The following is a 15,992-nucleotide window of genomic DNA, read 5'->3' on the forward strand; positions in this document are numbered from 1 at the left end:
GAATAAAAGAAATGCACAAAATAATTAACATTATCTGAATGTCCGTGTCAAAGAAAGAGAGTCGAGGAAGCATATTGAGTGTGAGAAGGCCAGCAGCTACACACACACAGAAAGCCGTACTAACACACACACACACTTGTCAAGACCTCTCCTGCTGCATGAGGATGACAGCAGTATTATTGCACCGTGCAGAATTTAATCTGAAGTGCCACACAGCAACCCCGGACCACAGTTGAGGTAAATGTTAGAGAAATATCTACAACCTCTGCAGCTGAGTGCAGCAAGAACTATTCCAGATGTGATGTGTGTGTGTGAGAGGAGATTTGCGGTTTGTTGCTGCCTTGTTCTGACTTCTCTGTGGTTGCAGCGCTTCGCTTTTGTTTACAAAGTCAGCAAGGCTGCGGTTTATTCGAAAAAAAAAAAACATCCAGCAATGAATCAATTCATTACCTGACTTTTCAAACTCCTCCAGGGTGTGTGTGTGGATACTATAAATGAACACGCTGGTAACCTCTAAATGCCTTTCTTTGTGTTTCATCTGCTGCCCCCACGAACACCCTTTTTTACCGAGGAGAGCAGAGATAATGTAATTGAACCTGGCAGTCTTTGCAAATTGAATATTGGCCTGAAACATGAAAATAAATACAGCAAAAATCTTTTGTTTAGGCTGCTGCAACAAAGAGGCCAACAATGTGTTCAAGGAGAGAAGAAGTTCCAATGAACAAATGTCAAATTCAATATAGACATTGAAAAACATGTGTGCTTCAATGATTAATGTAAACACGAGCTGGCTGTGTGACAGCGTGAAGGAACGAAGCGAAGAAACACATGTCGTAGGATCTGAATTATGAGCTGCCTTCTGAGCATTTTTGAGATATTGAGCAATCAAGTTTTTACATCCCGTTGGGGCAAAACTAACCTCCTAAATAAACCTTAATATTCAGTTAACCCCTTCTAGCCATTCTGCTCTCTTTTTTAGAAAGATAAGGGTGGGAGAGAGGGGATGTTCAGGGGGAGATAAATAGTCAACAGTAGATGTCACATAGAAGTGGTGCACATCATCTGAAAGCTGGGAACCTGGAGATTAATTTGAGATGCAGCTCAGCACTGTGTTCTAGTCATTAATAAGACATAAAAAAGTAATGAATAAATTAATTATTCAATTAAAATAGATTGTGAATGTGTATAAGAGCGTAGAACATTATGATAGAAGTATATGATGGACATCCCCATGCTCTATTATGTATCATAAGTTGCTGTTGATAACATTTGTTACACAGATTTGGTGCTAAATTTAACCATTTTTACCACTTGGGAATTGATAAGAATGATCAATAATCCCTCCAAAATACCACATTAAGACTCCAAGATCTTGAGGAACACACTAGAAAAAGCCATGCTGTGATTTGGTATCAAAAGCTTTTGACATTTGGAGATTTCTGCAAGAATTCATTTTTCGACGATTGGATAGCGAGCACTTCTGTTGTGTAAACTGCTCAGAAACCCCCTTATTGTCAATCTAGCTAGGAAAGCCATCCATCCTCTGAATGCTCTAGGCCTGTAGTTTGTGGTTTTTAAAGTTTCATGAGGCTGTGATCATACTAGAGGTCACCACGGGTCATTTTATACAGTGAGGTCAAATTTTTAAAAAAACGGTCTCACTACAATGAAATGGCTCCTATGGGGACTAACATCATCACACATGAATACAGTTGGGCTCATTGGATCCACAAGAGTCTCAGCTTTACAATGATACACAATTTATGTAATTCCAAGACTGTTTAGGGACCCCAGTATGCAGAAATACATCATTGTAGTATAGTCGAAAATAACACATTTGTACTGCATTCAAAAAACTGCATGTGATTATCATAAAGTGGGCATGTCTGTAAAGGGGAGACTCGTGGGTACCCATAGAACCCATTTTCATTCACATATCTTGAGGTCAGAGGTCCATGGACTCCTTTGAAAATCGCCATGCCAGTTTTTCCTCATCAAAATTGAGTGTAACTTTGTTATTTAGCAATCTTGCATGACATGGTTTGGATTGTTTAGGTTTTCTAGTTTCATATGATACCGAATAGCGGCCGGGCCTGCCGGCGGACCATCAGAGTTTTAAGCGGTTAAATAAACACTTTAAAATGTCTAACTCTAGCCACACGAGATGACCTACTTAAGAAGAACGTTAAAAGAAAAATTCCTCTGAACAATCCCATTTTAGAACAAACTATTACAAGAAAATGTTTTATTCCAAAGTTAATATTCAGAAGCAGTGGGGAACTAATGGAAGAAGAAGAAGTAAAATGAAATGAGGGAAGAAGAGGTCGTGTCATCAAGCAAACAAAAAAATGTAAAACAAATACTCTTTAAGACCGAAGACAATCCCGCTGATGAGATGTGATCTCCGGTTATTCAGGAGGATTTGTGTGACGGTGGACTGGACTGAGCTGTGCGTGTCACATAATTATCAGGCTGTAAGTAAGGCCTGTGTCCACGTCTATCGCTGGGCTTATTGGATTGGTGATAAAGGACTAATTAGTGCTGAAAAGGACATTGATTGACCAACAAGGTCAGTTGATTAATGCCAGATCTCAGTCAATAGAAACCGCAAACTTGTTGAGAGTATGGACTGGTTTCAATAGAGGCGAGGATTTATTGTCCAAGCTATAAGGTGGAATTGTAAGTGACAAGAGATGGATGAATGGCTTAATATAATTCTGGTCATTTGTTACTGTGACTCTTTAGAGTGCAGCTTTGCTTGAAGGCCACTGCTGTAAAGCTATAGTTCAGCAATGAACCAATAAATAAAAGAAAAGCAGACAAAGTTCCTCTCTGCTTATATTATGTCATTATTGAGTCTATACAGTACTTTACCTTTAGATCAGACTTTAGCTTCTATTTGACAAACTTATCTTTTTGGCCACATTGGCAACATGTCTCTAGGGATGGCAATGCCTCTCCATCACTTATCACAACAACGGATTGCCATGAAGTTTTGTACAGAAATTCGTGTTCCGCAGATGATGAACCATACTGACTTTGGTGATCCTGACATTTCCCTCTAGAGCCATCATGAGGTTGAGATTTGTGGTTTTGAATGAAATGTTTTGACTAACTATTGGATGATTCCAAATAAAATTTAATTCAGAGAGTCATGTTCCTCTCAGGATGAATTGTAAAAACCCTTTTTTGATTTAGCGCCATCATCAGGTCACAAATTTAATTTGTCCAATACTTTGATTTGTGATCAAATATCTGCAAAACTAGTGACATCCCAATCAGCCTCAGCTGTACGTTGTGAATTGGGCTGAACGACTTTGAAAAAATATCGAATTGTTTTGACTGTTATTGCCGTTGCGATATGATTTGCGATATTATTATTATTCTCATTTTCATTGAAAAATATATTCAAATGATTATGGTGTGATTTTTACAGTGATCTGCACCAAACAAAGCTGTTAGTAGATTGTTAGTCTTGTTACCACATTAGTGATTTCTGGTCTTTTCGCTGCAAATTATGAGGTCATTGTACCAGCCCATTCTCATTTGCGCGGCGTCAAATACCGAAGCTTTGTTACGGCCATCAGCGTGTGATACTGCCGCACCAGGCACCCTTTAGCGCCAGTTTGAGACACGCCTGGCTTTCCATTAACTGCAATGTAAACCCATCCGCGGCAACAGTAAACGCTCAGAGAAAGTGCGCCGGGAGTGTGATGACGTAGTCTAAAGAGCGAAAAGACACACTTGAGGTGGATGGGTCCAACAAACACAAAGCTTTCAAGCTTTCAACCTTTCAACTGCGTTAAGTTTCACTTTCACATTACAATCAGCTGTTTGTTCGTGTCCCATGTTCACAACATTCAATGTCATTTTCACTGTACAGACGTAGTAGTTTTAAGCCCAACCATGTAGTTTTTTTCCAAACCTAACTATGTGGTTTTATTGCCTAAAGTTAAATTGACAATGCGGCAGTATGTGATGAGCTGGGATGAGAACGTGTTGATTTGTACTTGTGTCTTCGGAAAGGCTTTGAGTCATGGCCACCCAGAGAAATTAATGTGGTCAAGGTCACTATGACCTTACATTCATCCCATTCTCGTGAAAGCGGATACCTCAGGAACGCCCGGAGGGAATTTCATTACATCTGGAACAAACATTCACTTGGACTCAGGAATGAACTGATTATAATTTGGTGGTCAAAGGTCACTGTGACCTCACAAAACACATTTATGGCCATAACTCAAGAATTCATATGCTAATTATAATAATTTAACACAAACGTCTAAGAGGATGAAATAATGAAGTGATGATATTTTGGATGTAAAACTGCAACTTGAGTGGTTGGCGGAGGCATACAACCATGAGGCGGTAATTGTAGTTTTCATTGTGAACTATTTCTACCATCACAGTTGCCAGCATCTCCTCACAGAGGGAAAAAGTAATAACCGTGTCATTGTTTTTGGAAAGAGGTGTTACTGTAGAGATTTCTTTTTTGTGGTCAACGAACACAAACCAGCTTTGAGCTCTTTAACCTGTTGGGACGAGCTTAATCACATGTGCCCAAACCTCCAAACATTATGTGAAACCAGGCCCGGCGCCACCTTCTGGGGGGCGTTGGTTGCCCTCTTAAAAGGCGCCCTCATTCCTCATTTTCTGCATTGACCTAACAAATAAACAAATAAAGAAGGAAACACTTTCCATTCCTGTAACTCTCGTTGAAGTGAAACTGACTAAACACTTTTAAGCCAACAATATCAGGGACCAATTGTTTGTTTATATTATAATAAATACACTTACAGAGGAAACCACTTATATTGATCAAAAAGTTTGGGACAGAATCATTCCTATACAAACGCTGTTTATATAATTTGCTTATAGTAATCAAATTGTCCGCTTACAGTGTTCACTTTTGGTTTTTTCATACATGACAACATCTGGAAAAAGATCCAAATTTCGCCTACGGCACCACAAAGGCTAAAGCCAGCCCTGCGTGAAACTAGATATATTGCATTGTGGGTAAGAGTAGAAATAGTTTCTTTACATTGTTTTTTGAAGAACTGCTCCCTTAATGTGTAGAAGAGCCCCTCCGGCACAGCGCAGCAGCTCAGCAGCCTCTCACAGGGGTTTTAGCTGCCACTCCCCGGCTTAACGTCAATGTGTAGAGTAACACTTTATTATAGCGAGCCACAGGCCACATTAATTAACCACCAGGCTGTCTCATGCTGGAGCATTCGCACCACAACCAGCTCCATTTGTCCCCATTAAAAATGAATTTGTCAGACAATAAAAATATGTTTGTTTAAAAAAAAAAAACGCTGCTGTTCTCTGTATGTTCATTCTTCCTCCCGTTCTGCTTCTCTGTGCTGTGTGGAAGTGAGTAAGTGGCTCCCAATGTCTATTAATGACATCCATTTATTTTCTGGGAGAAAGGATTTATTTCAGTGTCCTTGTGGAGGCAGTCCTCCCTCTGCTGCTATTGCTGCTGTAATTTAACAACTATTACTATGTTTGTCTAAGGTCCCAAATGTTCGAGTTCGCTTTAGGCAACTTCTCTCTCTCTCTTTCTCTTTCTCTCTCTCTCTCTCTCTGTAACACCCTCCGCTTTTCTTCATCTGTTTTTCTCCAATCTGCTTCCCTTGGCACAATTTCATTGTATTCGTTGGTGTTGGTCCCAGGAGCCCACGCTGCAAAGAACAACTTATCTTCTGGCATTTTCCTAATTGATCCATGGCAGCCCGTGCTGTGGTCTCGCTGTATTCATATCTTCAATAATTCATAAACAGTTCTCTCGGAGGGAGTTCATCTCATGTCCTTATATAAAAGAAGTACAGAAATCCATGGTCTTGTCTACTGATATTTTACCCTTTATCTATAAACATGACGCCTCGTGTTCATCCTTGCAAAGACTTTGGCATATAGACGCAGCGAGGGGAAAATATCAGCCTATTTATTTGAGCAGAAAAGGAGTAGAAGTATTTTTTATATAAATTCACAGCATAGAAAACAAGTTCAGATGATTCTTTAGTGCCTTTACTGTGTTTGTACATTAGACAAATAGCTGTATCCAGCTTCTGTGGTACCCAGAGGTGTTTTATATAAGCTTATTACACGGCTTTGTTGAATACTCCATTCTGATTGGTCAAGCACGGCGTTCTACGGTTTGTTATTTCTTTATAACAGACCGCTGCTATGGGCGCAGTTCTGAGGTCGGACTCTGGTGCAGCATTTTTGTGTCAAATTATTGATTTCTTAAGTAAGTAGCCGTGTAATAAGCGGGATAATGTACAGCTAACGGGTCATTGTTGTGAAATAAACCTCTTTGGTTTGCATCAGGGTCCCCTGTTGGGGTTTATTTCACAACAATGACCGGCTCGCTGTGCATTATCCATTACTTAACTGGATAATTATTAGGGCTGTCAATGGATTAAAATATTTAATCGCGATTAATCACATGATTATCCATAGTTAATCGCGATTTAATTGCAAATTAATCGCACATTTATCTGTTCAAAATGTACCTTAAAGGGAGATTTGTCAAGTCTTTAATACTTTTATCAACATAGGAGTGGGCAAATATGCTGCTTTATGGAAATGTATGTGTATATTTATTAGTGGAAATAAATAAACAACACAAAACAATGACAGACATTGTCCAGAAACCCTCACAGGTACTGCATTAAGCATGAAAAAATGTGCTCAAATCATAACATGGCAAACTGCAGCCCAACAGGCAACAACAGCTGTCAGTGTGTCAGTTTGCTGACTTGACTATGACTTGCCCCAAACTGCATGTGATTATCATAAAGTGGGCATGTCTGTAAAGGGGAGACTTGTGGGTACCCATAGAACCCATAGAAGTCGCGTTACCTTCGACAGTCTTTATATGTGCTGTTTTAATGTAGCCTATACAACACAAACATCCAGGAAAGTATGACAGAGTTTCATGGTATATATAATATGAAAACTTGAAATTATTACTCACCATTAATGCCAGACATGGCATCTCTCACCATTAAGCTAATGTTGTGAAACATGTTAGGGCTGAGAGATATTCTCAATCAGGAAGACAGTTATTACAGCTATTAAAATCACCGTCCACTTTACGTAATCAAGGCAATTAGTCAGAGCTACCTTGGCTGGAAAGCATACGACCATTCCCACCCACGGAGGAGAGAGAGAAAATAGGCCACTTTGTCTGGCCGTTTATTAACTCCCACATGTTTAATACAGGAAATACTGATGCTGTTTAACTGAAGGACTTGTTGTTGTGATTTTATCTCTCTCTGTAGGAATGCTGCTCCAGGAGAGTTTCATTGAGGAGCCCGACGGTCTGGTGTCTGTAAACCTGCTGGTGGTTTCTGCTGTTTCAGCCTTCGCAACAGGAGCCATCCTCTCCGGCCTCACCGTCTGCTGGATCATGAGTCACCGCCACCGCCACTCTCGAGGCTCCGGAGCCAACGGCACCCGCCGCAAGAGTGACAAAGAGCAGAGCATGCTGGGGCAGGGCCGCAGCGGGTCAGTGATGAGCGTAACAAGAACCAGCGGCGGTGAGAGGCGGCGCTCCCAAGCGGACAACCCCTTCGTCACGCCCAACGGCTGGCCCAAAGGAGAGATGGACCCCGGCTTGCTGCCGACCCCGGAGCAGACCCCGCTGCAGCAGAAGCGGGCCTTGCGTCTCCCGGACACCGACTGGGACCAGAGCCAGACCTTCCTCACCGCCGTGGGGACTCCCTGCCCCAACAACTCCGTCATCTACCTGAGCTCCAAGTTCCTACACGGAGGCGGAGGGGGCGGAGGGATGGTCCGGATAGAGGACCAGGGTGAGGTCGTGCTGCCCCCGCACACAGAGCGCCAGCGCTACCTGATCCTCGCCACCCAGAGAGGGGAGCACGGCGGCGGTCGTCCCAGCGGCACCCTGAGGAACTCAGCGGGAGATTACATCTACCCCGCCACGCCGCAGGACTCCCCCGACCGACGGAGGGTGGTGTCCGCTCCCACTCCCCACATGGACTATGGGGAGCCTCGCTGGAGTCACGAGGCGCTCAACTACAACAGCAACAATGGCGTGCCCTACCACCCCCAGCGCCCGGGCCTCATCAGGCCAGACATGCACGGGCCTCGAGGGCTGGGGGAGCTGGCTGACTTCAGCCACCTTCTAGGGAAGAACATGGGAGAGCGCACCCCCAGTGGCCAGTGAGGCAAAGTACGTGAGCCCTGGCACCAAGCTCTCTCTGAACACCCATTCCCTCCAACAGCAGACTGGAATAAATCAAACCCCTCAGACTCACTGTCCCGGTCCAACCTTACCCTGTCTGTCCTCTCTCACTGTCATTCAATGTCCTGACGTCATTCAGCTGACTGAAGAGAGAGACAAAAGAGAGAGTCGAAAACGAGGAGCAAACTCTCCTCACGTCTCCGTTCCTCTGCTCTTATTCCGAGGTGCACCCCTCTGCTCAAGTGGTACGACCCGCAGAGCTTGACTTTGACACCACGGGACAAACAGGAAGGTAAAGAGAGGGGTGCAAACGAAAGGGAATCTTCTCAAAGGAGAATTTTTTTTTTTTTTAAATGACAATTTCCCTTGCAGCGCCAAATGTGAAAGGTCTCCCTCCACCTCCACCATTTTTTGTTCACCGTTATGACACCATGGATCTTCTTTAAGTGTCAAATTTTCTGCTTTTTTTTGTGCCAGTGGCATCCAGCAGACAACAATGTGCTTTACAATGGATTTCAGATGAGACTAAAACTGTTGTAGCCGTGCCAGAGGGCAAGTGACTCTCAACGAATCATGCAGTGTGTGATTGTATGTGTGTGTGTGTGTGTGTGTGTGTGTGTGTGTGTGTGTGTGTGTGTGTGTGTGTGTGAGAATGTGAGTGGCCACGACAACCCCAACCAGTGTCCTGTCTTAACTGTGAAGTATAACTATATAATGAAGTTTCTGTACGGAGGAGGTTGAAGTTAACATTTTTTTATAAAACAATCACAGAGAGACAAATTTTATTATGTGTCTCTATGTGTTTACCAATCAGAGATGTGTGAGTGGTTGACCCACTGGTCAATTTTTGTGATTCCCAGTACCTCAGAGGCAGCGCTGGACAGAGCCATCATGAAGTTAAAGAAAGCAATAATAAGCAAGAAACATATAAGGACGAAGTTAAAGCCAATTTAATTTTATAATGTTTTCTCCGCAAAGTGAAGTTAAGAGCTGTCAGGAGGAGCTGAGCGCTGGGAAAAGGAACAATATCTCCCCCTCCCATTCTTCCCTCCCTCGCTGCCTCTCAGTATGCCCGGGTCTGTCCGACCTGACCTGAGGCCCCCACGGGCTCCGCAGTCCATTTGGAGGAGGGAATGTGAGCTGTGGCTGTCTGGCTGTCTGACTGGAGCTGTGAGGCCCGGCCGCTTGGGAGCTCCATTCAGCCTCTTCTGCCCGACACTGAGCCTCTTTGTGCCCCAGAAGCAGGAGGAGACTGCGGCAACAAATAGCCGTTAAGAGTCAGGGACCTAGCCCAGCGCCGCAGCCTCGCGGAATATCAATGAGGAGGACAGCGGCTCCATCCGTCATGTGAGATGTACCAACCAGGACCGGGCATCTCTTGTGCTTCACCCACTCACTGGTTTGCCAGGACTAAAGGAGGAGCTGAGGGCTGAGGCCAGAGCTGGGGCACTGCTAACTGTCACAATGGTCATCCCTTGTGGCTTTATCCCTTTCAGTGTGTTTCACAACAAAAGCGGGATAAAGAAAACAGATGGGCATTGGTATACTTGGGTGTGGAGTTACTCTTTCACTCCGTTGTCTGATCTTTTGATGTTCTTTTTTGTCTGTCCTCATCCGATTCAAATGTAGATCCAGAGATAGCTTTAGTTCATCTGGGTCATGGTGTGTTAGAGGTGGTGGTTTTTTGTCTGTGAGTCTCTTTGGGTTTGTGTCCATGAATGCGTTACTCATATTGAGTGCGAAAAAACAGCTTTGATCAGTTGTACTCTCGTTCTCACCCTTCCTCTTTCTTTTCCACCCCTTGTTTCTTTCTCTATTGAACCATTAATGTGCAGCAACCCTTTGCTTGACATTCACAAATCCGCGATAACAGTGTCGGAGCCCTGCGTGGGAGCAGTGTATGCTATATGATATATTCAAACCATTATACTTCACACAAAGAAGTATGGCTAAACTGGAGAAGCTGGGCTGCACCTTCATAGATATACAGTACACACACTCACAAGGAAATATAGAAAAACTAGGGCTGGGCATCGTTTGGAATTTTTTTTGATACTATTTTCCATTTAAAGCGTTAATGTGGAGCTTTATAGCGTGTTTTAGCTCATTGTTTTGTTTTTCAGGCGCGCAACTTACTTGGCTCATTAGTGTCGTTTTCGGCCTCAGCTTGCAGCTGTTTTTAGCAATAATGCTATAAGAATCAACTGCACACTACCTTCCCAGCACCAAACAGCAGACAGAGCCAGATATTTGCCTCAGGAGTTGGTGGAGACCAAAAACAGAGCTAAAACAGAGAGTGAATATTGGACTTTGCCTCAAAAGATTATGTCAGTGTTGTCCTTTCAGCTTGTTTCTGCTGTTATTGTTGATAGCTAAAGTTGTTGTTAAAACTATACTGCGCGTCACAACGCGTAGAAAAAAAGTTAAAGTCAGTTCAACTCTGGCAATGGGCAAGCGTGTGCTTGAGACGAGCATGACCGCGACAGTTTCTCGGGATTGCGCCCGTTAGTCGCTCAGCCTGTGCCGCCCTACCTAAAATTAATCACGTGTCAATCGCTCCTTGTCTGAAAAGACCTGCTGGATATTGTTTGAAATGTTTCAATACTAAAGCCAATACAATAGCTGACAACACTTTTATCAACACCTAACTTTGAGAAATATAAATTTCTACAAAATCCTATTTTCCATTTGACAACAAAAGCCAACGTAATGACATTGTCCGATACCTGATACCGATACCGGTACCGTTTTTTTTGTTGTTGTTTATTTTGTTGTTATTTATTCCCCCTTTAGTGCCAGGGAAATAAATTATTATTAACAATTAATTATAAAGAATAACTGAACTGTCTTCACTCTTAAAGTCATTCAGCCCTTCAGTGGTATCTTGAAATTTAAAATGTATGAAACAAGCTTTAAAATAACCTTCTTTCACATGAAAAATAACTGCTTCAAAAACCTCTTAGCCTGTAAACAACTACCTACTCAATGAGAGGAATTTGTTTTTTACCAAGCCCAACAAAAACATTTTGTGAAACATAAATTAAATGTAATTAAATCAGCAGCTAACAACACAACATTTAGCCGGCAGAAAATGAATGCAACGCGACACATAAACATCGGCCACTGCCGTCATCTTATTTGCCGATAGGCCGATGGCAGTCAACGAGGCAAAGAACGTCCGATACCGACGTTTGGCCGATAAATCAGTGCATCCCTAAATATTTCAATTTAAACCAAGGACTGTTTGATCATAAAAAAAGTAAACAAGACTGTAAATCAGACTAAATATTCAACACCAGCTGACAGTTTTTTGACACTCGGATTAATTTCTGTTGGTACCAAAGCGGCACGGAGGTTCAGTACCCAGCCCTAAAACCTAGACCGCCAGAGCTGGAGGTGCTGCATGAGACAAGCCAGTGAAAGAGATTTATGAAAGCAAGGACAGAGGAGGAGGTCAGGCGGGCGAACATGATGTTACTGCATTACCGCCTCAGCACATTAGTACAGTGTATTCTTTACACATTCCACCCTGAAACAGGTCATTAGTATTGAGGATAGGGAGCCCTCCACCAGCCCGGCCTCTCTTTATCTTTCTCTGTCTCCATCTCTGCTGTGACCTGAGTGCCGGCTTGTATATATACTGTATGTGTGTGTGTGAATGAGGCCTCGCTTGCCCAGCCAGCCGTGTCCTCGCTCTGCATCTCCTCCGGTGTTTCACTAAACATGCTTGATTAGGCAAAGTACATTCCCAGCCCTCTAATGGCCTGATGAGCCCTTGAGAAGATGACTACAGACACATCAGCCCTAAGAGGGAGGTGCACGTTCAACCAGCTCTTTACCCCGCTACTAACCACCAGCCACACACTCACAGCATATACACAAATACTGTCGGCCCCTTTAACCAATGCAAGTGAATTAAGATGAGAAACAGGCTAGAAATAGGCCGACACTGACTGGTTCTAGGAAAGCTACTGTACATGATGTTATCGTGTACAGTACACTCTGTAATTTGATTACATTTGTTCAACATTACAGGGCAGCTAAAGAATTCAGGTGTAGCCTCATGCAAGCCTGTTTATTAAAGCCTTCATCCTCCCTCTTCTTTACAGCAGTGATTCTCAAAGTGGGTACGTGGCACTCTGTCAGGGGGTCCGCCAAATAATTAGCTATACATTATGAAATTGTGCAGTATCGTTAAAAAGTACATACCTACAAATGAGGACCATTTGCGTCAATAAAACGAGCATATTGTGACCATTACTCCCACCGACGTTAGCTTTGGGCCGATAGAAACTCTGATATGATTGTGACACGTCAAGCTGTCATGAATCATGGTGCCTTCAAATGAAACTCGTGAGCTTGTGTTTACGACATGGGAAGTTGTGTACAAGATATGCTTGGCATTCAAGTGGTTAAGTTGGGAGAATATCGCTGCTAAGCAACAGCAACATTAACCTTACTGTCAGCATCTAGAAGCAACATATATCGAGCAACAGCGACGGGAGACTAAATATAATAATGCAATAAAAAACGATGAATATTAGTTTATACTAGAGATTCACACACGTTTATGCCAGAGGGGCGAATGATTCAGTTTTCTGTCATGAGAATTAAAGACCCCCCCGCTTTGGTTTTGAAATCATCCCTATTTTTAAGATCTCATGGTTGGCAAGTATGGACATTATGCTTAATGGTGTTACGATTGAAAGGGGCTCCTTGGAGATTTCTCCTCTTTAAGGGGTCCCTGGCCCCAAAAAGCTTTACATCATGTCATTCCCATTCTTCCTCTTTCAACAGCTGCACTTTGTCTTCTTCTTTTAAAGCTCCTTTATTATTGTTAACAGACTCAGGCTATCTCTCTGCACACACACACGTAATGTAAGCCCGGGCTGCGCCTTCATCCTGTTTGTCACCATTAAAGGTTAGCTTGTTAATTTAATGAGTCGGTGACAGAAACAGAAATCAAAGTAATTCACAAAATCCCGCTTTATTTCACATCGAATCCTTAATGTGTTACAAACATTTTCAAAGCCTCTCATGCGGTAAATTGCTTTCCTTTGCTTAGAATTTATTTTGTTTGGAGTTTTGTTGTTGACACACATTGCCTCCAGTCCTAAACACACACACACACAAACACACACACATACACACATTCTCCCTCTTTATCTCTACCGACACACACATACATGAAATTCCCACCCAGCCATCGTGACCCAGTCTGTGTTTGTATTTATCAGGTTGTGTCTGTGTGCTTGTTAAAGAGCCTTTTGTGTGTTGGGGTTGTTTGTGCCGTGTGGCTCAGTGATGCGATGCCCCCCACCCCAGCCAATAACTGCCATCTTGCCCTACAGCGCTCCACCGTGCTGCTCTACGCCCCAGAAACGAGCCCAGAAATGGAGGCTATCTTGTATTAAATCCATCGCACTTGGAGAGTAGTGACATGAATCTGCTCCCAACATACGAAAGAAGGAAAAAAAGCACAAAAACAAGGCGAAAAACAACATTTTTGTAAAGTTGTAGATGTTATTTAGTCAGCACTGATCATTTCTGTCATGTTTGTTTTTTCTATAGTTTGTTTCTGTGGTAGATATTTGGTTTGAAATTATATGGAATATTATTGTATATGATTTCAATTTCTCTGGTGTGCCGGATTTTGATGACGACAATGAAGACGAACCTGATGACTATCATGATTATTGTATTGACAGTGACAATGAAGCAGTACTGTGAGCAGCACTGAGGTGTTGTGTGTCCTGTTTGGATGCTGAAGCTGAGAGGAAGAGCAGGAGGAGGAGGAGGAGGAGGAGGAGGAAATGAACTCATACAGACTGAGGTTAAAAAGAGATTCTGCTTTTCTCCTGTGGAGTGGATTCTCCTGCTACTGTGAAGGACCCCGCCGTCCTGTGGCTCTCACCAGAGGCTCGCCGCAACACATGTCCCTACTACGTGTACATAACCTTGATGCTTACATGTAATTTAAGTGCAGTAGCTGCATGACGACACAGCCTCTGTGTGTGTACAGAAGTAGCGACGTGTGAATTTGTACAGTACATGCAAGTGTGTGTGTGCTTGTGTCCGCGAAGAAATCTGTCTGTCGTCACGCAAAAAGCAACTCGTGCATGCACCCTCCGACAACTGCCCAGTACACACACATACACGACCACACACACGACACGCAAACACACTCCAGCAGTTGTTCACCATTCTCCACATTGTCCCGAGCTCTGCCTGTCACTCCGCATGGAGACTTTGCTCTATGTCAACTTTCTTATTCTAATAAACCACTCAGACATTGACCTCTGAGGTGTCATCATTGACTACAGTGTGTGTTTGACTTCCTCAGTTGATTTATATCATTTATTTATAATCTCATACTAACATTAAAGGTCCGATATCGTGCTCATTTTCCGGTTCATGCTTGTATTTTGGATTTCTACTAGAACATGTTTACATGCTTTAATGTTCAAAAAACACATTATTTTTCTCATACTGTCTGTCTGAATATACCTGTACTCACGCTCTGTCTGAAACACTCTGTTTTAGCGCATTGCAAAGGAGTGGCAACGGAATTGCGTTGCTAGGAAACAGCTTGGGTCCATGTTTACTTCCTGTCAGCTGATGTAATTTACATCCACTGCAACAGGAAATAAACTGGGACACATTTAGAATGTTTACGTTTAAAATTGTGAAATGGTCTAAATATTGTAGATTTGTGACATCACAAATGGGCAGAAGTCCTGACGGCTTGTTTCAAACGCAGAGTTTCTGAATACGGGCTGTGTATATTTCTCCATGGATTGAGTGTTTTGATACTTTCACAGTATTTATATATCACTTAAACCTGCTTTATAATATAAAAGACAGGAAAATCTCACTTTTACAATATGGGACCTTTAAAAAAAAAAACTGTTGCACAGTGATTAATGCAACGTGAAATATGTTCTTTTCACAAAAGACTCTTAATCTCGTTACCTTTTTGATTGAGTTGCACAGTGGTGGAAGAAGTATTCAGTGTTTATTTTAAGCAAAAGTAGGATACCACACTGAAAATAATGTTACTAGTAAGTAAAGTAATATCAGCAAAATGTATTCAAAAAGCAAAAGTATTCATTAAGTAGAATGGAGTGTTAAACCTCCAAAGTTTATCATATGTTTTGTATGTAAAATCAAAGTAACTATAGCTGTCAGATCAATGTAATGGAGTAGCAGTGTAAAGTACCACTAAATGGAAATACTCAAGTAAAGTGCAAGTAGCTCAAAATTGTACTTAAGTACAGCCTGTGTGTGTTAGACAGCGTTTTGTTAGTTGTTTTTAAACATAAGAAACAAGAAAAGGAGAAATACCATCACCTTTTACCCACCTTTCCTACAAAGACAGAAACTACTAGTGTGTATTAAAAGTCATAGCAGCTGTTTTTTTTTAACTGATGAATAGTTTTACTTGAACTAAATACAATAGAAAATAATAAAACCTATAATATCAAGATTCTTCCTTTTGAAAAAAAATGTTGCATCTATCTTAATTGATGACTAATTTTAATGCACCACCTGTTAACAGCCAATGTAGTGGTATTACTGTAAAGTCAAATAGTGCCACAAGGGGGCGTGTCATTTTGTTGTGACGTACTGAGAGTTACCCATTCCGCCATTTTGGACTGAAAGCGACCACCGGAAGCCAGTAAAACGTCAGCTTAAAAAGTGCCATACAAAAGTAAAACAAAACTTATTTCTATTCTATTGTCATATTCTATCGAAATGGCCTGTGCTGAAAAGTAAA

General features: G+C 42.2%; 1 protein-coding gene across 2 annotated transcripts in view; it reads left to right on the plus strand.

The window, feature by feature from the left end:
* The window catches only part of sema6bb (sema domain, transmembrane domain (TM), and cytoplasmic domain, (semaphorin) 6Bb), a 190,727-nt gene extending 176,216 nt beyond the window's left edge, over nucleotides 1-14,511 (plus strand). For both annotated transcript variants that reach the window (XM_074635872.1, XM_074635871.1), the window contains one exon: nucleotides 7,290-14,511. In XM_074635872.1, coding sequence (XP_074491973.1) covers nucleotides 7,290-8,197 — 908 coding nt within the window. In that variant the 3' untranslated portion in view covers nucleotides 8,198-14,511. The remainder of the gene's footprint in view (nucleotides 1-7,289) is intronic.
* Nucleotides 14,512-15,992: the final 1,481 nt, after the last annotated feature.

Source organism: Sebastes fasciatus, chromosome 5, assembly GCF_043250625.1.
Source record: "Sebastes fasciatus isolate fSebFas1 chromosome 5, fSebFas1.pri, whole genome shotgun sequence".
In the NCBI taxonomy this organism is placed as follows: domain Eukaryota; kingdom Metazoa; phylum Chordata; class Actinopteri; order Perciformes; family Sebastidae; genus Sebastes; species Sebastes fasciatus.